This window comes from Hyla sarda, chromosome 8, assembly GCF_029499605.1.
Source record: "Hyla sarda isolate aHylSar1 chromosome 8, aHylSar1.hap1, whole genome shotgun sequence".
Taxonomy (NCBI): Eukaryota; Metazoa; Chordata; class Amphibia; order Anura; family Hylidae; genus Hyla; species Hyla sarda.
The window spans coordinates 174,370,807-174,394,208 of record NC_079196.1 but is presented as its reverse complement, the minus strand read 5'-3'; the positions used below and the strand labels follow the sequence as shown (position 1 = coordinate 174,394,208).

Below are 23,402 nucleotides of genomic sequence, written 5' to 3'. Positions count from 1 at the left end.
CCCTTTAAAGATCAGAGTTAAAGGGGACTCTGGTACTTAAAAGGGACACTCTAGTGGAAACATTTTTTTTTTTTAATCAACTGGTGCCAGAAAGTTAAACAGATTTGTAAATTACTTCTATTTAAAACAATCTTAATCCTTCCAGTACTTATCAGCTGCTACATGCTCCACAGGTAGTTCTTTTTATTTTTAATTTATTTTCAGTCTAACCACAGTGCTCTCTGCTGACACCTCTGTCCAGAGCGGAAGCAAATCCCCATAGCAAACCTCTCCTGCTCTTGACAGTTCCTGACATGGACAGAGGTGTCAGCAGAGAGCCCTGTGGTCAGAAAGAAAATAAATTTACAAAGAAAAGAACATCCTCTGGAGCATACATCAGCTGATAAGTACTGGAAGGATTAAGATTTTTAAATAGAAGTAATTTACAAATCTGTTTAACTTTCTGGCACCAGTTGATTTAAAAAAAATGTTTTCCACTAGAGTATATATATATTTTTCACCAGAGTACCCCTTAAAATTAACACTTGCAACAGCCTCATCCCTGCTTTAATATTATTGAATATTACCATAATTTTCAATGTACTAATATGAAGTCTGTAATTCATCGGATTCATCTACTGTATCTAACAGGATAGTAATATCCACTGTACCCTACTATTGGTTAATAAAGTATTTTTATAGTACTTACCTGTGTCATCAAACCAGTGAAACCTTCCACCAGTGACATGGGCTAATTCCTGCACAACGTGAGCTGTATCTCTATTGTCATTGTCACTGTCTTCATTGCTTGTAGAAAAACAAACATGGAGCTGTAGATTACATCCAGCGACTGCTTCTGACAAGTAGGAAAGCACTGTGTTCTGTAGAAGGAAGTTTTGTATGCTATTAACTACCGTATATAAAAATCTACAGAAGCATACAGAGGTATATAAATTTATATAATTTGTGCCCTGTCCCGTTCTAGGTCATTCATTCAGATTTTTTTTTGTGCTAATCGGCCCCAAGACGGGTCAGAGCAAATCTGACACCACCAGGTCCTGATGGATACCATTGACTTGAATAGGGTCCGTCAGGGATCCGGTAGTTTACCAGAGTTTAGCAGAGAAAAAATTACTGCATGCACTAATATTTTCTCCACTAAACTCCCATTGTTTCTGATGTAACTGCATATAATGGAGCTAAACGGCAGTTTGAAAAAGGCCTTAAAGGAAAACGGTCATCCAGTTCACCCACGTTAAACCCAATACACCGGGTTATAGTGCAGATGAACAGGAGACCGATGCAGGGTGTCTGACTAATATACATAACTTCTGTCCGCAGCCTGGTCCCCATGAAGATCCTCTTCTATCTTTGCTGAATTGCGCGCTAGAGGCGGGCCCACCGGCTATATTTTAATGTTCATGGTCACTGGTCATGTGAGCACTCAGTAGGCACAAGCGCTCAAGTGACCAGTGATCATGAATATTTAAATTCAGTCAGCGGGCGCACCTCCAGCGTGCAATTCAGCGAACATAAGAGGATTTTCAGAGGGACCGGGTGCCGTACTGAAGGTATGTATATAAGTCAGAGACCCCGCATCTGTCTCCTGTTCACCCGTACTATTACCCGGTGTATTGGGTTCAGTGTGGGTGAAAAGGATGACTGTTTTCCTTTAAGGGATTATCCAGGATGTAGAAAAACTTGTCCTTAGGTTGTGTGTGGTATTGCAGCTCATTTCCACTGAAGTGAATGGATCAGTGTTGTAATACCACAGACAACCTGAGGACAGGTATGGTGCTGTTTTGGAACAAAGAAGCTATGTTATCCTGGATAACCCCTTTAACTTTGGAACTTCAGGCTGGACAAAATACGGCCAAAGATTCTGAGTGTGGCCAGAGCTGACTGAGTCAGTTGGCGCTAGGACCAGGCAGACACTGCTGTCCCCATAGATGGCAATGTTTGCAAAACTGATTCTTCCTAAAGAATTGCCAAGTTCATTCTTTTGACTGTGGAATTTCTGCCACAGAAATTCTGTAGTGTGCACTGTACAGCAGAATCCCATTGACAGCAACGGGATTCTGCTGCACCTAAGCAGAATTACAGTTGGAAATTCTGTAGTGTGAACCTGGCCTTAACGATTTGATTCAGGGGTGGCCAGCTAGCCTCAAAAATAGCAAACACTCAGGGTCACAATTCACATGTATCTGAAACTCACCATTTCCTGATCTGGAATCCCACTAGTAAATAAATACATTCCCTGGGATTCTTGGTTTTCCTTATCTATGAAGTTGCACTCTATTGCTCTTTTAATGGCACCAAGAACGTTTCGGCTGCCTTCACACTCCAAAGTGAGCACCCACCTGAAAATAAGATTAAAAAAATCACTAATAATCATATCTCATGCCTGAACAGAAACCCTTTTGTGGCCTATGGAAGAAAATATATGCATTACATGTAAACAATATTTCTGGATGTAAATGTTTGTTCTCAGAAAAAAGTCTTGAACTGTCTTCTGTTAATATTCTATACATATATTTTTAGTTTTATTCTTTTATGTGAAAGATGGGTGAAATGTTATCAGTTTTTTCAGCTCATTTCTTTTGAAAACATTTGGTGTTCACCAATGCAGATAAAATCTGGTCACCCAGATAATGTTAGGATAATGTGTGAACATACCCTAAAATAAGTGGCATGTCATTTCTTCTGTGTGGTTTTGATTTGAGTCTACATTGAAATCAATAAAAATACTAATAAAAAACAGCTATGTAACACCACATCTAAAACAGCATCAAAATCCACTCCATTGGGGAGGTTAGACAGAAAGATATTCTGAAACTGGAGAATTATCATACAGCAGAACAGTCTTCAACGTAAACGTCCTATGTGATCAGTGCTAGAGATCAGGTTATACAGTTAAATGTCTCTATAGAATATGTATGTGATCCCTGTGTAACTGGTTCAGATGCGTATACTTCAATGGGCACTCATTAAAAATTTTTTGCTATTGGTAAAAAAAAAAAAAATCTTTGTTTTCTATGTTTTGTGTTAAAAAAAAAAATGCTGCCACTAGGTGTCTCCCTACTTGTCCAGAGAACATTTCCCCCTTTCTCTTGCACAGAATTTGGACTCCTGCTGGCCTGGCAGAAGTCCAAAATCAGGAAATGCAGTCTGGAGTGCTTAGGGTGGTGTGTGCATCCTTAGCCAATCATAGCTCATCTCACGCTGAACTGCTCTGGGCTGTGTGTAGCAGAGTGAGGGAGGAAGTTTCCCCCTGTATGGCTTCAGATGATGTCACACCTGCTGGGGAACGCCCCTTACCAGTCTGTGAATCTGACTGAGACTAAGCAGAAAATAAGAAAATAAAGACCAATATCAAGGTAGAAAACTAAAAAAAATAACAAAAAATAAAGGCGGGGGGGAGGGGGGGTTATCATGATGGGGCAGTGAACTGGGAGGATTATACAATTTAACAAGATAATGAGAGGCACTCTTTCATAGTGATGTTCACTATTTAGAGATATGCTTTACAATCAGCCCCATGGATATAGGCAATAATGGACTGACGCTGTTCCATTCACATCAATGACAGCAGTGTCTGGGCATACTCTGTATAGACATTCTGGAGGGAGAGGGAGGCTAATATGTGAGCAACAGATACACTGTCTATACACTGGTGTCACATTTCTCTGTAATCCTATCTGTGGAGGGCACTGCTGAGAAATTATCTGTACAGAACAGGAAGTCTCAGCTTAGTTTTAGGCTTAGTGGCCAGAACTGAAACTGCAAGACAGGATGATTTTAGAATATAGTTAGTACAATGCAAAATTCGTAAAAAAAAATTAAAAAAAAACATCACCAAAAATATGCCTAACATAAAAACCACATTTTAAACAATAGGCTGTTTTCTAATTACACACTCGCTTCATGGAACCTACTTCCATGCACTCTGCAAATTTTCAGATGTTGTGGGAACCATTCCTTCCTTCCAAAAGTGTACATCACCGCCGAATCTGCAAGATATAAGACAAGAATCTGCAACTTCAATATAAGATAGAGATTTATAATTCTACATGGATCTATCTCTACTTAGATACGGTATTATTACCATTAACACCTATTCTTCTCTTTTCTTCACCCGTCCTAATTGGGTTACACAGCTAATACACATGGGGGGTTGATTCATCAAAACCTGTGTAGAGGAAAGGTTGACAAGGTGCCCATAGAAACCAATCAGTATTTTTCAGAGACCTTTTAAAAAAAATAAAGAAACAAATTGATTGGTTGCTATGAGCATCTGGTCAACACAGGTTTTGACAAATCTCCCCAATGAACATTTAGGTTGCAATGCAAAATGAATTGCAAAATGATTTTTTTTCCCAATATGATATGGATAACATTCAACATTCCTAGATCCTTTTTCCTCCACAGGGACTAAGAGACTACAACTTTCATGTAGGGTGCATATGATTTTCAACTGTGTAGCCCCAGTCTTATGTAATGCCCCAGGAACATGTTGCTACTGCTTATACATATCATATTTAATCTATCGTTAGAAACAGAATAGCGATTTTCTAAGTGAAGTTTGGCTGTAACTGTAGACAAAAGAAATAACTTACACAATAATGTTAAATAAATCCTTGTTGGCCATCTGTTCTTCCAGTACAAGTCTCAGAGAATGCTGAATATGTATAATGTGCAAGGCGTTCTCAAGAGATAGGTCCACGAGCAGCACAACCCTTCAAGGGAAAGGAAAATTTGAAGAGACTGAGGTGATACATGAAAAATGATAATACATAAGGTAAGTTCACACTGTTTAGTTTTCCTTCATCAAATCTGGAGGCACACACTTGGATTTCTACTGTGTCTTTTACTATATTTTGGAGCGGTTTTTACCCAAGTTGGCAGGTTTGGATGACTTTAATCTGAGGTATATGGTCACCTTAAATACTAAAAGCTGATGCTCTATTAGGGTACTGTATGTACATGAACTTCAAGGTAGTCTCCAATGCAGATTCTACCTTGAAATCTATGAAATCAGCATGAAATCTGAGCTCCAATGATTGGGAAATCTGTGACTGGTATCTGTCAGGAAAGGTGGAAATTTGTTGTAGAAGGAATCCAGGTTAGCTTTACGGTTTGAATTATTAATGGAAGCTACAAAGAATTATTATAAGGATATGTCCACACAAGAATTATTATAAGGGAATGTCCACACAAGAATTATTATAAGGATAGGTCCACACAAGAATTATTATAAGGAAATGTCCACACAAGAATTATTATAAGGAAATGTCCACACAAGAATTATTATAAGGATATGTCCACACAAGGATTATTATAAAGATATGTCCACACAAGAATTTTTATAAGGAAATGTCCACACAAGAATTATTATAAGGAAATGTCCACACAAGAATTATTATAAGAATATGTCCACACAAGAATTATTATAAGGATATGTCCACACAAGAATTATTATAAGAATATGTCCACACAAGAATTATTATAAGAATATGTCCACACAAGAATTATTATAAGGGGATGTCCACACAAGGATTATTATAAGGAAATGTCCACACAAGAATTATTATAAGGATATGTCCACACAAGGATTATTGTAGGGAATGTCCCCACAAGAATTATTATAAGAATATGTCCACACAAGAATTATTATAGGGATATGTCCACACAAGGATTATTATAAGGAAATGTCCACACAAGGATTATTATAAGGATATGTCCACACAAGAATTATTATAGGGATATGTCCACACAAGAATTATTATAGGGAATGTTCACACAAGAATTATTATAAGGGAATGTCCACACAAGAATTATTATAAGGATATGTCCACACAAGAATTATTACAAGGGAATGTCCACACAAGAATTATTATAGGGAATGTCCCCACAAGAATAATTATAGGGATATGTCCACACAAGATTTATTATAGGGATATGTCCACACAAGAATTATTATAGGGAATGTCCCCACAAGAATTATTATAAGAATATGTCCACACAAGGATTATTATAAGGGAATGTCCACACAAGAATTATTATAGGGATATGTCCATACAAGAATTATTATAGGGATATGTCCACATAAGGATTATTATAAGGATATGTCCACACAAGAATTATTATAAGGGAATGTCCACACAAGGATTATTATAAGGATATGTCCACACAAGAATTATTATAAGGATATGTCCACACAAGAATTATTATAGGAATATGTCCACACAAGAATTATTATAAGGGAATGTCCCCACAAGAATTATTATAAGGGAATGTCCCCACAAGAATTATTATAAGGATATGTCCACACAAGAATTATTATAAGGGAATGTCCACACAAGGATTATTATAAGGATATGTCCACACAAGAATTATTATAAGGATATGTCCACACAAGGATTATTATAAGGGAATGTCCACAAAAGGATTATTATAAGGGAATGTCCACACAAGGATTATTATAAGGGAATGTCCACAAAAGGATTATTATAAGGGAATGTCCACACAAGGATTATTATAAGGATATGTCCACACAAGAATTATTATAAGGGAATGTCCACACAAGATTTATTATAAGTATATGTCCACACAAGAATTATTATAAGGATTTGTCCACACAAGAATTATTATAAGGAAATGTCCACACAAGGATTATTATAAGGGAATGTCCACACAAGAATTATTATAAGGATATGTCCACACAAGGATTATTATAAGGAAATGTCCACACAAGGATTATTATAAGGGAATGTCCACACAAGGATTATTATAAGGATATGTCCACACAAGAATGATTGTAAGGATATGTCCACACAAGAATTATTATAAGGATTTGTCCACACAAGGATTATTATAAGGAAATGTCCACACAAGGATTATTATAAGGAAATGTCCACACATGAATTATTATAAGGGATTGTCCACACAATAATTATTATAAGGATATGTCCACACAAGAATTATTATAAGGAAATGTCCCCACAATGATTATTATAAGGATATGTCCACACAAGAATTATTATAAGGATATGTCCACACAAGAATTATTATAAGGGAATGTCCACACAAGGATTATTATAAGGATATGTCCACACAAGAATTATTATAAGGGAATGTCCACACAAGAATTATTATAAGGGAATGTCCACACAAGGATTATTATAATGGAATGTTCACACAAGAATTATTATAAGGATATGTCCACACAAGAATTATTATAAGGGAATGTCCACACAAGGATTATTATAAGGGAATGTTCACACAAGAATTATTATAAGGAAATGTCCACACAAGAATTATTATAGGGATATGTCCACACAAGGATTATTATAAGGATATGTCCACACAAGAATTATTATAAGGGAATGTTCACACAAGAATTATTATAAGGATATGTCCACACAAGAATTATTATAAGGATATGTCCACACAAGAATTATTATAAGGATATGTCCACACAAGAATTATTATAAGGATATGTCCACACAAGAATTATTATAAGGGAATGTCCACACAAGAATTATTATAAGGGGATATCCACACAAGAATTATTATAAGGATATGTCCACACAAGGATTATTATAAGGGAATGTCCACACAAGAATTATTATAAGGATATGTCCACACAAGAATTATTATAAGGGATATGTCCACACAAGAATTATTATAAGGAAATGTCCCCACAATGATTATTATAAGGATATGTCCACACAAGAATTATTATAAGGATATGTCCACACAAGAATTATTATAAGGGAATGTCCACACAAGAATTATTATAAGGGAATGTTCACACAAGAATTATTATAAGGATATGTCCACACAAGAATTATTATAAGGATATGTCCACACAAGAATTATTATAAGGATATGTCCACACAAGAATTATTATAAGGGAATGTTCACACAAGAATTATTATAAGGATATGTCCACACAAGAATTATTATAAGGATATGTCCACACAAGAATTATTATAAGGGAATGTTCACACAAGAATTATTATAAGGATATGTCCACACAAGAATTATTATAAGGATATGTCCACACAAGAATTATTATAAGGATATGTCCACACAAGAATTATTATAAGAATATGTCCACACAAGAATTATTATAAGGGTATGTCCACACAAGGATTATTATAAGGGAATGTCCACACAAGAATTATTATAAGGATATGTCCACACAAGAATTATTATAAGGATATGTCCACACAAGGATTATTATAAGGGAATGTCCACACAAGAATTATTATAAGGGATATGTCCACACAAGAATTATTATAAGGATATGTCCACACAAGGATTATTATAAGGATATGTCCACACAAGGATTATTATAAGGATATGTCCACACAAGAATTATTATAGGGATATGTCCACACAAGGATTATTATAAGGGAATGTCCACACAAGGATTATTATAAGGGAATGTTCACACAAGAATTATTATAAGGATATGTCCACACAATAATTATTATAAGGAAATGTCCACACAAGAATTATTATAAGGGAATGTTCACACAAGAATGATTGCAAGGATATGTCCACACAAGAATTATTATAGGGATATGTCCACACAAGGATTATTATAAGGAAATGTCCACACAAGAATTATTATAGGGATATGTCCACACAAGGATTATTATAAGGAAATGTCCACACAAGGATTATTATAAGGATATGTCCACACAAGGATTATTATAAGGAAATGTCCACACAAGAATTATTATAGGGATATGTCCACACAAGAATTATTATAAGGAGATGTCCACACAAGAATTATTATAAGGATATGTCCACACAAGAATTATTATAAGGATATGTCCACACAAGAATTATTATAAGGATATGTCCACACAAGGATTATTATAGGGATATGTCCACACAAGGATTATTATAGGGATAAGTCCACACAAGGATTATTATAAGGGAATGTCCACACAAGGATTATTATAAGGATATGTCCACACAAGAATTATTATAGGGATATGTCCACACAAGAATTATTATAGGGAATGTTCACACAAGAATTATTATAAGGGAATGTTCACACAAGAATTATTATAAGGGAATGTCCACACAAGAATTATTATAAGGGAATGTCCACACAAGAATTATTATAAGGATATGTCCACACAAGAATTATTATAAGGGAATGTCCACACAAGAATTATTATAAGAATATGTCCACACAAGAATTATTATAGGGATATGTCCACACAAGAATTATTATAGGGATATGTCCACACAAGGATTATTATAAGGATATGTCCACACAAGGATTATTATAAGGATATGTCCACACAAGGATTATTATAAGGATATGTCCACACAAGAATTATTATAAGGGAATGTCCACACAAGAATTATTATAAGAATATGTCCACACAAGAATTATTATAGGGATATGTCCACACAAGAATTATTATAGGGATATGTCCACACACGAATTATTATAAGGGAATGTCCACACAAGAATTATTACCCTTGCATGGATATTCCCTAACAATCATTCTTGTGTGGACATTCCCTTACAATCATTCTTGTTAGCATCTTCTTCATATACAGTTTAACCTCTTAAAGACATAGCCCATTTTGACTTTATGGACACAGCCATGTTTTTCAAACTGACCTGTGTCACTTTATGCATTAATAACTCTGGGATGCTTTTACTTATCATTCTGATTCCAAGACTGTATTTCTGTAACATATTCTACATTGAGAGGGCTTCAAAGTTTAGCATCAATTTTCCAAATGTTCACGATAATTTTAAATCTGAATTTTTCAGGGATCAGTTCAGTTTGAATTGGATTTGAGGGGCCTTTCTGTTAGAAATCCTGCATAATGGACCCCATTATAGAAAATGCACCCCTCAAAGTATTCAAAATGACACTCAGAAAGTTTGTTAAAGGGGTATTCCAGGATTTTTTTTATTTGACTATGCTACAGGGTCTGTAAAGTTAGTGTAGTTCATAATATAGTGTCTGTTCCTGTTTGTGATGGTTTTCTCACAATTCTTATGTGATTTTCATTTCAATATTTATTTTTAACAGCATACAAGATGACTGTTGTCTCAGATTTTTTCAGGTTGCAATGCAGCCGAGACCTGACTCACTAGTCAGCTGATGACAGGGAGCCTGTCTGCTTCAATGGGTGGAGTGATTGCTTGGTGATTAATGAACTTGAAAGATTTAATTTTTTTCACTAAAATGCTGGTGTTACCCCAAATTTTCCTTTACACAAGGTGTAATAGGAGAAAATTCCCCCCAAAATTTGTAACCCCATTTCTTCTGAGCATATAAATACCCCATATGTGGACATAAAGTACCTTGCAGGCACACTACAGTGCTCAGGAGGGAAGGAGCAACTTTGGGATTTTGGAGAGAGAATTTTGTTGAAATGGTTTTTGGGGGGCATGTTGCATTTAGGAAGCCCCCATGGTGCCAGAACAGCAAAAAATAAAAAATAAACCACATGGCACACTATTTAGGAAACTACACCCCCTTAAGCAACTTAACAAGGGTTACATGGAGCCTTAACACCTAATAGGTGTGTAACAAACTTTTGTTAAAGTGGGACGTGAAAATGAAAAATGTTATTTTTTTCACAAAAATGCTGGTGTTACCCCAAATTTTTCAATTTCACAAGGGGTATAAGAAAAAACTCCCCAAAATTTGTAACCCCATTTTTTTTTTAGCATGGAAATACCCCATATGTGGATGCAAATTGCTCTGCGGGCGCACTACAAGGCTCAGATGAAAAAGAGCATAATTTGGCTTTTGAAGAGCCAAAATGGTTTTTGGGGCGCATGTCACATTTAGGAAGCCCCTATGGTGCCAGAACAGCAAAAAACAAACAAACAGATGGCACACTATTTGGGAAACTACACCCCTCAAGGAACATGGGGAACAGTGAACCGTAACACCTCACAGGTGTTTGACGAACTTTTCCTTAAAGTGGGACGTGAAAATGAAGAATTTTATATTTTTCACTAAAATGTTGGTGTTATGACAAATTTTTCTTTTCCACAAGGGATAATAGGAGAAAACTCCCAAAATGTTGTAGCCCAATTTCTCTCGAGTAAGGAAATACCCCATATATGGACATAAAGTGCTCTGCGGGCGCACAACATAGCTCAGAAGGGAAGAAGTGCCATTCGGCTTTTGGAGAGAGCATTTAGCCAGAATAGTTTTTGGGGGCCATGTCACACTTACAAAGGAAACCACCCTCCTGTGACCCAATTTTGGAAACTACACCCCTCAAGGAATGTAATAAGGGGTACAGTGAGCATTTATAACCCACAGATGTTTGACACAATTTTGTGTCTCACTCCTGAGCACTGTTGTGCGCCCACAGAGTACTTTAGGGCCACATATGGGGTATTTCTGTACTCAGGAGAAATTGTGTTACAGATTTTGGGGGTCTTTTTCTCCTTTTACATAAAAAAAAGTGTGCCTCTAGCTGTTGCATAACTACAACTCTCCACATGCACAGACAGTCAAAAGGCATGCTGGATGTTGTAGTTATACAACAGCTGAATGCACATAACTACAACTCCCTGCATGCCCTTTGGCTGTCCGTGCATGCTGGGAGTTGTAGTTATGCAAGAGCTAGTGGCACTTTTTTTTTTTCTTCTTGCATAACTACAACTCCCAGCATGCACGGACAGCCAAAGGGCATGCGGGGAGTTGTAGTTATGTGCATTCAACTGTTGCATAACTACAACGCCCAGCATGCCTTTTGAATGTTCCGCCATGCTGAGAGTTGTGGTTATGCAAAAGCTGGAGGCACTTTTTTTCAGAAAGTGTGCCTCCAGCTGGGTGATATGCCGGGATGGCTGCTGCTCCACGTCCGGAGACGAGGTGATCACGGAACGCAGTGCTGTAAATGTACGGCGCTGTGCGCTAAGTAACTCTTAGCAATGCTGTACATTTACGGCGCTCATCCTTAAGGGGATAAACAGTACCTTTCATGATCTTATTACATTTTATAATCCTCCCAGTTTACTGCCCCCCCCCCCCCCAGTTTTCTACCTTGATACCACTGATATCTATTTTCTGCTCAGTCAGATTCACAGACTGGGAAGGGGCGTTCCCCAGCAGCTGTGACATCATCTGAAGCCACACAGGGGAGAACTTCCTCCCTCACACTGCTACACACAGGCCAGAGCAGTTCAGTGTGAAATGAGCTATGATTGGCTAAGGCTGCACCCCCCCCCCCAGCATTCCAGACTGCATTTCCTAATTTTGGACTTCTGCCAGGCCAGCAGGAGTCAAAAGTCTGTGCAAAGATGGGAGAAATGCGCTCTGGACAAGTAGGGGGACACCTAGTGGCAGCTTTTTTAAACACAAATAAAACACAGAAAACTTAATTTTTTTAAACAAAGTACATTAGAAAGATTTTTTATTTACCATAAGGAATGCAATAGCAAAAAACTGTTTTAACCCCTTAAGGACCAAGGACGTACCGGTTACATCCTGGGTCCTTTCCCTTTCTATAACAGGGGGCCACAGCGGGTTGGGCCTGGCCTCTAACAATGGCCGCAGCTAATAGCTATTAACCCTTTAGACGTGGCGTTCAAAGTTGAACGCCATGTCTTAAGTGAAAGTAAACAAATGTCAATTGGCTCAGGGAGCTGTTCGGGACGTCCGCCTGAAATCGGGGCATCCCGAACAGCTGTAGGACAGAAGGAGGGTCCCCTTACCTGCTTCCTGTTGTCCGATCGCCGAATGGCTGCTCAGTGCCTGAGATCCAGGCATGAGCAGTCAAGCTGCAGAATCATTGATCAATGGTTTCCTATGAGAAACCATTGATCAATGTAAAAGATCAGTGTGTGCAGTGTTATAGCCCCTATGGGAGCTATAACATTGCATAAAAAAAAAAAAAGGGACTAAAGATCATTTAACCCCTTCCCTAATAAAAGTTTGAATAACCCCCATTTTCCCATTTAACCCCTTAAGGACCAGGCCATTTACACCTTAGGACCAGAGCGTTTTTTGAACATCTGACCACTGTCACTTTAAACATTAATAACTCTGGAATGTTTTTAGTTATCATTCTGATTCCAAGATTATTTTTTCGTGACATATTCTACTTTAACATAGTGGTAATTTTTTGTGGTAAATTGCATCCTTTCTTGAAAATTTTGCATTTTTCTAACTTTGAAGCTCTCTGCTTGTAAGAAAAATGGATATTCCAAATACATTTTATTTTTATTCACAAATACAATATGTCTACTTTATGTCTGCATCATAAAATTTATGAGTTTTTTCTTTTCGAAGACACCAGAGGGCTTAGAATTTTTCACAAAATTTTCAAACTCACTATTTTTCAGGGACCAGTTCAGGTTTGAAGTGGATTTGAAGGGCCTTCTTATTAGAAATACCCCACAAATGACCCCATTATAAAAAATGCACCGCCCAAAGTATTCAAAATGACATTCAGTAAGTGTTTTAACCCTTTAGGTGTTTCACAGGAATAGCAGCAAAGTGAAGGAGAAAATTCACAATCTTCATTTTTTACACTCGCATGTTTTTGTAGACCCAATTTTTTAATTTTTGCAAGGGGTAAAAAGGAGAAAATTTTTACTGGTATTTGAAACCCAATTTCTCTCGAGTAAGCACATACCTCATATGTCTATGTTAATTGTTCGGTGGGCGCAGTAGAGGGCTCAGAAGGGAAGGAGCGACAAATGGTTTTTGGGGGGCATGTCACCTTTAGGAAGCCCCTATGGTGCCAGAACAGCAAAAAAAAAAAAAAACCACATGGCATACCATGTTGGAAACTAGACCCCTCGGGGAACATAACAAGGGGTAAAGTGAACCTTAAAACCCACAGGTAATTCACGACTTTTGCATATGTAAAAAAAATTAAAAAAAATGTTTGCCTAAAATGCTTGGTTTCCCAAAAATTTTACATTTTTAAAAAAACTCTCAAAATTTGAAGCCCAATTTCTTCCGATTCAGAAAACACCCCATTTGGGGGTGAAATGTGCTCTGCTGGCGCACTACAGGTCTCAGAAGAGAAGGAGTCACATTTGGCTTTTTGAAAGCAAATTTTGCTCTGGGGGCATGCCGCATTTAGGAAGCCCCTATGGTGCCAGAACAGCAAAAAAAAATGAAAACACATGGCATACCATTTTGGAAACTAGACCCCTTGGGGAACGTAACAAGGGGTAAAGTGAACCACAGGTGTTTCACGACTTTCGCATATGTAAAAAAAACAACAAATTTTTTACCTAAAATTTGACATTTTTAAAAAGGGTAATAGCAGAAAATACCCCCCAAAATTGTAACACAATTTCTCCCGAATACGGCGATACCCCATATGTGACCCTAAACTGTTGCCTTGAAATACGACAGGGCTCCAAAGTGAGAGCGCCATGCGCATATGAGGCCTAAATTAGGGACGCCAGTGATTCCCAAACAGGGTGCCTCCAGCTGTTGTAAAACTCCCAGCATGCCTGGACAGTCAGTGGCTGTCTGGCAATACTGGGAGTAGTTGTTTTGCAACAGCTGGAGGCTCCGTTTTGGAAACAGTGGCGTACCAGACGTTTTTCATTTTTATTGGGGAGGGGAGGGGGGCTGTGTAGGGGTATGTGTATATGTAGTGTTTTTTACTTTTTATTTTATTGTGTGTTAGTGTAGTGTAATGTTTTTAGTGTACAGTCGCACGGGCGGGGGGTTCACAGTAGTTTCTCGCTGGCAGTTTGAGCTGCGGCAGAAAATTTGCTGCAGCTCAAACTTGCAGCCGGATACTTACTGTAAACCTCCGCCCATGTGAGTGTACCATGTACGTTCACATTGGGGAGGGGGGGAACATCCAGCTGTTGCAAAACTTCAACTCCCAGCATGTACGGTCTATCAGTGCATGCTGGGAGTTGTAGTTTTGCAACAGCTGGAGGCATACTACTTTGGCTGGGAATGCTGGGGATTGTAGTTATGCAACAGCTGGAGACACACTGGTTTGCTACTTAACTCAGTGTTTCACAACCAGTGTGCCTCCAGCTGTTGCAAAACTACAACTCCCAGCATGTTCGGTGCATGCTGGGAGTTGTAGTTTGCAACAGCTGGAGGCACATCGGTCGTGAAACACTGAGTTAAGTAAAAAAAGTGTTTCACAACCAGTGTGCCTTCAGCTGTTGCAAAACTACAACTCTCAGCAGTCACCGACAGACAACGGGCATGCTGGGAGTTGTAGTTATGCAACCAGCAGATGCACCACTACAACTCCCAGCATGCACTTTAGCTGCAAGCTGGGAGTTGTAGTTATACAACAGCTGAAGGTACACTTTTCCATAGAAAAAATGTGCCTCCAGCTATTGCAAAACTATAAGTCCCAGCATGCCCATAAGGGAATGCTGGGAGTTGTGGTGGTCTGCCTCCTGCTGTTGCATAACTACAGCTCCCAGCATGCCCTTTTTGCATGCTGGGAGCTGTTGCTAAGCAACAGCAGGAGGCTGTCACTCACCCAACTGCTGATCCACGCTGCAGGTCAGTCCCTCGCCGCCGCTCCTGGGGGTCCCCAGCTGCCGGGGTCCCAGTCCAGCACCCGCTCACGTCCTCCGGAAGAGGGGCGGAGCGGGTTGCGGGAGAGACACCCGCAGCAGGTGCCCTGATTGGTCGGCCGGTAAACCGGCCGACGAATCAGGTCGATCGTGAGGTGGCACCAGTGCCACCTCACCCCTGCTGGCTATGGCTGTTCGGGGCCGTCAGAGACAGCCCCGATCAGCCAGTAATTCCGGGTCACTGGAGACCCGATTGACCCGGAATCCGCCACAGATCGCTGGGTTGAATATTCCAGCGATCTGCGGCCATCGCCGACATGGGGGGTCATCATGACCCCCCTGGGCGATATGCCGCGATGCCTGCTGAACAATTTCAGCAAGTATCGGGCACCGGCTCCGCTCCAGATGGCTGCGGGGGGCCGGGAAAGCACATGATGTTCTCATGCGTCATGTGTCCTTAAGGACTCGGAAATGGAGACGTATGAGAACATCATGTGTCCTTAAGGGGGTTAAAAAAAAAAAAGTGTAAATAAAAATAAACATATGTGGTATCGCCGCGTGCGGAAATGTCCAAATTATAAAAATATATTATTAATTAAACTGCACAGTCAATGGCATATGCAGAAAAAAATTCCAAAGTCCAAAATAGTGTATTTTTGGTCACTTTTTATATCATGAAAAAAATGAATAAAAAGCGATCAAAAAGTCTGATCAATACAAAAATGGTACCGCTAAAAACTTCAGATCACGGTGCAAAAAATTATCACTCATTCCGCTCCGTACGCTAAAAAATAAAAAAAGTTATTGGGGTCAGAAGATGACAATTTTAAACATCTACATTTTCATGCATGTAGTTATGATTTTTTCCAGAAGTACGACAACATCAAACCTATATAAGTAGGGTATCATTTTAATCTTATGGACCTATAGAATAAAGATAAGGTTTCATTTTTACCGAAAAATGTACTGCATAGAAACAAAAGCCCCCAAAAGTTACAAAATTGTGTTTTTTTTCCCCAATTTTGTCGCACAATGATTTTTTTTCCGTTTCGTCGTAGACTTTTGGGTAAAATTACTGATGTCATCACAAAGTAGAATTGGTGGTGCAAAATATGAGCCATCATATGGATTTTTATGTGCAAAATTAATAAAGTTATGATTTTTTTAAAGGTAAGGAGGAAAACATGAAAGTGCAAAAACGGAAAAACCCATGGTCCTTGAGGGGTTATGAGAGTGCCCATATAAGCTTTGTTGCCATATGCATTGTGGCTCCCATTAGTAATGCAAACCATGAAGCTAAACTGGATCCATCCTACAACAAATTTCCATACTTCCTGACAGACCTGAATGACATCAAAAAGGATTCCATTGTAGCTCCCATCATCTCAATGGCAAAAAATGTATGCATGAAGCGCTATTCTTGCTGTCAGATCTGACAGAACTGTTGATGGATACGCCAACGGCAATTTGAACATTGACATTAAAAGGCAAAGGCAGTTCTAAACTAAACCTTATTGAGAATCTTCATCTATATGCACCTTTTTTCACAAACTGTCCCCCATAGTCTTCTGCTTCCCTTTGTTAGCCAGTCTATTCTTTTCTCATAGTTCCGCGCCATCTTGGCTAGCTGTTTCTGTATATTAGACACAAAGACAAAGAAGAATATATACACATATTATATGTCTATTACACATTATATCAGTCACTTTATGATCAGTACATTTTAATCTTAAAGGGGTACTCTCGCCCTAAGACATCTTATCCCCTATCCAAAGGATAGGGGATAAGATGTCTGATCGTGAGGGTGCCGCCACTGGCGACCCTCGCAAGCTTTTCTGCAGCACCCCGCTGTCATCAGCCTCCAGAGCGAACATCGCTCCGGGTCTCATGAATCACGATCACGGGACCAGAGTATTGTGACGTCATGGCTCCGCCCCCATGTTACGTCATGCTCCGCCCCCTCAATGCAAGTCTCCGCCCCTTCCATAGACTTGCATTAAGGGGGCGGAGCGTGCCGTCACACGATGGTGGAGTCGTGACGTCACGATACTCCGGCCCCGTGGTTGTCACACTACACACTCGGAGCCTCCAGCGCTGCCACAAAGGTGGGTGTGCAATGACAGATTGTGGGGGTCCCCAGCGACGGGACCCCTGCGGTCAGGCATCTTATCCCCTATCCAAAGGATAGGGGATAAGATTTCTTATGCCCAGAGTACCCGTTTAATGATATAAAATATGGGACGAAAATAATTTGTCTGGTTTTTTAATCATTTTTTTGTGCTATTTGTTTCATAGCTTAAAAAAGGGGCCATATTGTGAGTAAACATAGCCTAACTATGGTACTGTACTTTGCGTAATCATCAGAAGAGTTACCTGGTATTCATAAAGCACTGGGGGATCAACATGAATGTTTTTTACAGTCCCATCGTGCCATTCAAACTGCATCATTGCCCGCTAAAAAAAAACAATAATAAAATAAGTGTCAATGTATGGGATAGATAGACAGATAGATATAGATAAAAGTAGGTACATTTGTGAGGTGCTAGGATCTAGCCTCTGTCTACAACCTTTATTGATAACATGAGAGGTTTAAAAGCAATGTGAACCGATTTCTTCATAGAAAAAAAATAATCACAATCAAAAGTCAAGTCGGGTACCTGCTGTATCCTCTACTAAATAATATAAACAGAAACAGACTAATAGTGACCATGGTTGGTTCATTATTGTCAAGTGATATATTTTGCTCTTACATGCTGTGCTACCTGTTGAGGCTAGCGCTTGTGATTCTGAATTGCAGGCGGGACCTGGACTTCAAACAGTGGTAAGTCCAAGTACAGTCTACAATGATCCACAAGTAGTAAAGGTGCGACAGGTGGTGCTGAGTGTAAGAGCGCCTTTAAAAAGATACTGTGGTTTTAAAGATGGATGACATATTACTAGCAGGTGCGACTGATAGGTGATTGATCTTCACCAATAATAATAACGTTCTGGGTTTTACCATAGTGCTGCCGCATTAGGTACTACAACATAGCTGCAGCTCAAATGCCTTTCGAGATCCAGAGCACAGATGATAATGGCATTATGTCTAGAAAGACTTTGAAGGGTGCACTAAGGCATTTTTTGCCCTTTTCATTAACCACACATCGATGGGATATTCTAAGCAGAGGACATCAAGCTTTAAAGGGAAACTGACAGCCGGATCCATGGTCCGATTCCTGAGATACCTGTTGTATTAGTCTCCATTGCTAATATGTAAATAGTTGGCTTTGAGCAATGGAGGCGGGACCCGGCATGCTGGGTCCTGCCTCTATTGTGCAAAACCGCACAATTATGTTGCAAACTGCTGACACTGCTGGATAGCTGTAAGGGTAAGGAAAATTATGGTATGTTTCATATAACTGTCTGTATTTCCATAACACAGAAAAATGATTTTATTCTCCGATGCCAAATGTCACTGGAGGCTGGAATGTCTCCTCCCGCCCCCTCCTATCCCTGTCCCAGCTTGATTGACAATTAGCTGGAAGCCGAGTCCTGTTTTCAAATCTCTTAAAGGGGTACTCAGGTGGAAAACAATTGTTTTTTTTTTAAATCAACTGGTGTCAGAAAGTTAAATGGGTACTCCGCCCCAAGACATCTTTTCCCTTATCCAAAGGATAGGGGATAAGATGTCTAATTGCAGGGGTCCCGCCGCTGGGAACCCCGCGATCTCTCCTGCAGCCCCCCTGTCATATGCTACACGGAGCAAACTTCACTCTGTGCCTGATGACAGGTGATCAGGCCCACTCTTATAGACTTGAATTGAGGGGCCGGGGTGTAACGTCACGAGGGGGCGGGGCCGTGACGTCACTATACTCTGACCCCTGTATTGCCCGTCATCAGGCACAGAGCGAAGTTCGCTCCAAGCAGCAGATGACAGGTGTTTCTGCAGGAGAGATCATGGGGGGTTCCCAGAGGCGGGACCCCCGCGATCAGACATCTTATCCCCTGTCCTTTGCATAGGGGATAAGATGTCTAGGGCCGGAGTACCCCTTTAAACAGATTTGTAAATTACTTCTATTTAAAAATCTTAATCCTACCAATACTTAGCTGCTGTATGCTCCACAGGAAGTTGTTTTCTTTTTTAGTTTCTTTCCTGTCTGACCACAGTGCTCTTTGCTGACACCTCTGTCCATGTCAGGAACTGTCCAGAGCAGGAGAGGTTTGCTATGGGGATTTTCTCCTGCTCTGGACAGTTCCTGACATGGACAGAGGTGTCAGCAGAGAGCACTGTGGTCAGACAGAAAGAAAAAAGAAAATAACTTCCTCTGGAGCATACAGAAGCTGATAAGTACTGGAAGGATTAAGATTTTTAAATAAAAGTAATTTACAAATCTATTTAACTTTCAGGTACCAGTTGATTTAAAAATAAATAAATAAATGTTTTCCAGCAGAGTACCCCTTTAACCCCTTAAGGACGCAGGGTTTTTCCTTTTTGCATTTTCATTTTTTCCTTATCACCTTCTAAAAATCATAATGCTTTCAATTTTGCACATAAAATTCCATATGATGGCTTATTTTTTGTGCAACCAATTCTACTTTGCAGTGACATTAGTCATTTTACCCAAAAACTGAAAAAAAATTCATTGTGCAACAAAATTGAAGAAAAAATTTTATTTTGTAACTTTTGGGGGCTTCCGTTTCTACGTAGTGCATTTTTTGGTAAAAATAACACCTTATCTTTATTCTGTAGGTCCATACGGTTAAAATGATACCCTACTTATATAGGTTTGATTTTGTCGTACTTCGAAAAAAAATCATAACTACATGCAGGAAAATGTATATGTTAAAAATTCTCATCTTCTAACCCCTATAACTTTTTTATTTTTCCGCGTACGGGCCGGTATGAGGACTCATTTTTTGCGCCGTGATCTGAAGTTTTTATCGGTACCATTTTTTTATTGATTGGACTTTTTGATCACTTTTTATGAATTTTTTCATGATATAAAAAGTGACCAAAAATACACTATTTTGGACTTTGGAATTTTTTTGCGCGCACGCCATTGACCATTGACCACGCGGCGATACCACATATGTTTATTTTTATTTACACAGTTTTTTTTTATGGGAAAAGGGGGGGGTAATTCAAACTTTTATTAGGGAATGGGTTAAATGACCTTTGTTAACTTTTTTTTACACTTTTTTTTTGCAGTGCTATAGCTCCCATAGGGACCTATAACACTGCGCACACTGATCTCCTATGCTGATCCCTGCAAAGCCATAGCTTTGCACGGATCAGTCAGATAAGGACTTGATTGCTCAAGCCTGTAGCTCAGGCTTGGAGCAATCAATCGACGATTGGATGCCGCGGAGTCAGGTAAGGAGACCTCCGCCTGCGTCCCAGCTGATCGGAACATCACGATTTTATCGCGATGTCCCGATCAGCCCGACTGAGCTGCCGGGAAGCGTTTACTTTCGTTTTCAGACGCGGTGGTCAACTTTGATGGCCGCGTCTGAAGGGTTAACAGCGCGCGGCACAACGATCGATGCCGTGCGCTGTTAGCCCAAGGTCCCGGCTATGATTAGCAGCCGGGACCGACCCGGTGTGATGCGGGGTCACGGCGTGACCCCGTTTTAAAGACCGGGCATAGGGCGTACAGGTACGCCCTACGTCCTTAACCCCTTAAGGACTCAGGGTTTTTCAGTTTTTACACTTTCGTTTTTTCCTCCTTACCTTTTTAAAATCATAACCCTTTCAATTTTCCACCTAAAAATCCATATTATGGCTCTTTTATTGCATCACCAATTCTACGGAAAAAAAATCATTGTGCGACAAAATCAAAGAAAAAAACGCCATTTTGTAACTTTTGGGGGCTTCCGTTTCTACGCAGTGCATATTTCGGTAAAAATGACACCTTATCATTATTCTGTAGGTCCATACGATTAAAATGATACCCTACTTATATAGGTTTGATTTTGTCGTACTTCTGGAAAAAATCAGAACTACATGCAGGAAAATTTGTACGTTTAAAAATGTCATATTCTGACCCCTATAACTTTTTTATTTTTCCACGTACAGGGCGGTATGAGGACTCATTTTTTGCACCGTGATCTGAAGTTTTTATCGGTACAATTTTTGTTTTGATCGGACATTTTGATCACTTTTTATTCATTTTTAATGGTATAAAAAGTTACCCAAAATACGCTTTTTTGGACTTTGGAATTTTTGGGCGCGTACGCCATTGACCGTGCGGTTTAATTAATGATATATTTTTATAGTTCGGACATTTACGCACGCGGCGATACCACATATGTTTTTTTTTTTATTTACACTGTTTTATTTTTTTTTATGGGAAAAGGGGGGTAATTCAAACTTTTATTAGGGAAGGGGTTAAATGACCTTTATTAACACTTTTTTTTTTAACTTTTTTTTGCAGTTATAGCTCCCATAGGGACCTATAACACTGCACACACTGATCTCTCATCCTGATCACTGGCGTGTATTAACAGGCCTGTGATCAGTGTTATCGGCGCTTGACTGCTCCTGCCTGGATCTCAGGCACGGAGCAGTCATTCGTCGATCGGACACCGAGAAGGCAGGTAAGGGCCCTCCCGGTGTCCTGCAAGCTGTTCGGGATGCCGCGATTTCACCACGGCGGTCCCGAACAGCCCGACTGAGCAGCCGGGATACTTTCACTTCAGACGCGGCGGTCAGCTTTGATCGCCACGTCTGAAGGGCTAATACAGGGCATCACCACGATCGGTGATGTCCTGTATTAGCCGCGGGTCCTGGCCGTTGATAGCCACCAGGACCGACCCGATATGACGGGGGGACACCGCACGACCCCGCGGCATATCGCGGGAGCCGGCGGAGGACGTAAATATACGTCCTGCGTCGTTAAGGAGTTAACTGCGCACAATGGCCCTCATTTACTAAAGTCCAACCGACTCTTTTTCTCGGTTATTGCTCCTAAATTTTAGTCACAACGTCTGTGCGACTATTTATGCGACCAAATTTTAGTCACACAACCAACACTCGGAGTGTTTTTTTTTCACTCTCAAATGGGCGTGTTTTATGCAAAAATGGGCGTTTTACCAACAAAAAACAAAAAATACTCTGAGTACTTCCAAAATCACCTGGAGAAACAGTGTGAGTTTGCGTCATACCATAACCGACAGCCAAGAGGCCGAGTGAAATTCCAAAAATGGAGTGATTTCTAACAAGGGACTGTTTACCATTGTGTTTTGTGTGAAACTAACTTGTTTTATAACCTGAAAACATTTTGTACAGTTCAACACTTTTATGAATAAAATATTGAATGCTTTTGCGATAGTTAATGTTTATTTATTATGTAATGTTTATATATTTATATATATATATATATATATATAGGTATATATTTTATATTTCTTTTTAACATATTTGCAATATTAGGTCTAAATCAATTTAACACCCAAGTTGATAAACAAGGTGAATTGTTGTAATGTTTGAAAAATTATAACACATGAATACTTTTGATTCATGGAAACATTTTTAAACAAACAAGTCTAAACCATTTTGACTCACACAACTAATTTCTTTAGCTCGGAGTTTGTGTGACAATTGAATAGTGCGACAGAAAAAAGTGTGGCAGAATAGTAAATAAGCCTGAAAAAAAAGACAAGTGATATTGAGATCACTCCAGAATAAACACTCCACTCTTAGTAAATCAGGGCCAATTTGTATGCACAGCACAGGAAAGAGACTGGAAACAGGGCTCCACTTCCAGTTGACTGTCAATCAAACATGGACAGGGATTGAAGAGGAAGTGAGGAGGCATCCCAGCCTTCAGGGTCTTAGAAGGCCTCTTTGACCCTTTGCACAAGAACATTTTAGATTTTTTTTTTATGTAAAGGAAGCATAGACAAATATGTGATA

General features: G+C 39.4%; 1 protein-coding gene across 8 annotated transcripts in view; it reads right to left on the bottom strand.

Annotated features, from left to right (window-relative positions):
* Window positions 1-23,402, bottom strand: part of VWA3A (von Willebrand factor A domain containing 3A) — a 247,492-nt gene that overhangs the window by 55,236 nt on the left and 168,854 nt on the right. For all 8 annotated transcript variants that reach the window (XM_056534783.1, XM_056534789.1, XM_056534787.1 and 5 more), the window contains 6 exons: window positions 17,882-17,962; window positions 17,047-17,141; window positions 4,596-4,715; window positions 3,915-3,989; window positions 2,195-2,339; window positions 689-860 (listed from right to left, as the gene is read on the bottom strand). In XM_056534783.1, coding sequence (XP_056390758.1) covers window positions 689-860; window positions 2,195-2,339; window positions 3,915-3,989; window positions 4,596-4,715; window positions 17,047-17,141; window positions 17,882-17,962 — 688 coding nt within the window. The remainder of the gene's footprint in view (window positions 1-688; window positions 861-2,194; window positions 2,340-3,914; window positions 3,990-4,595; window positions 4,716-17,046; window positions 17,142-17,881; window positions 17,963-23,402) is intronic.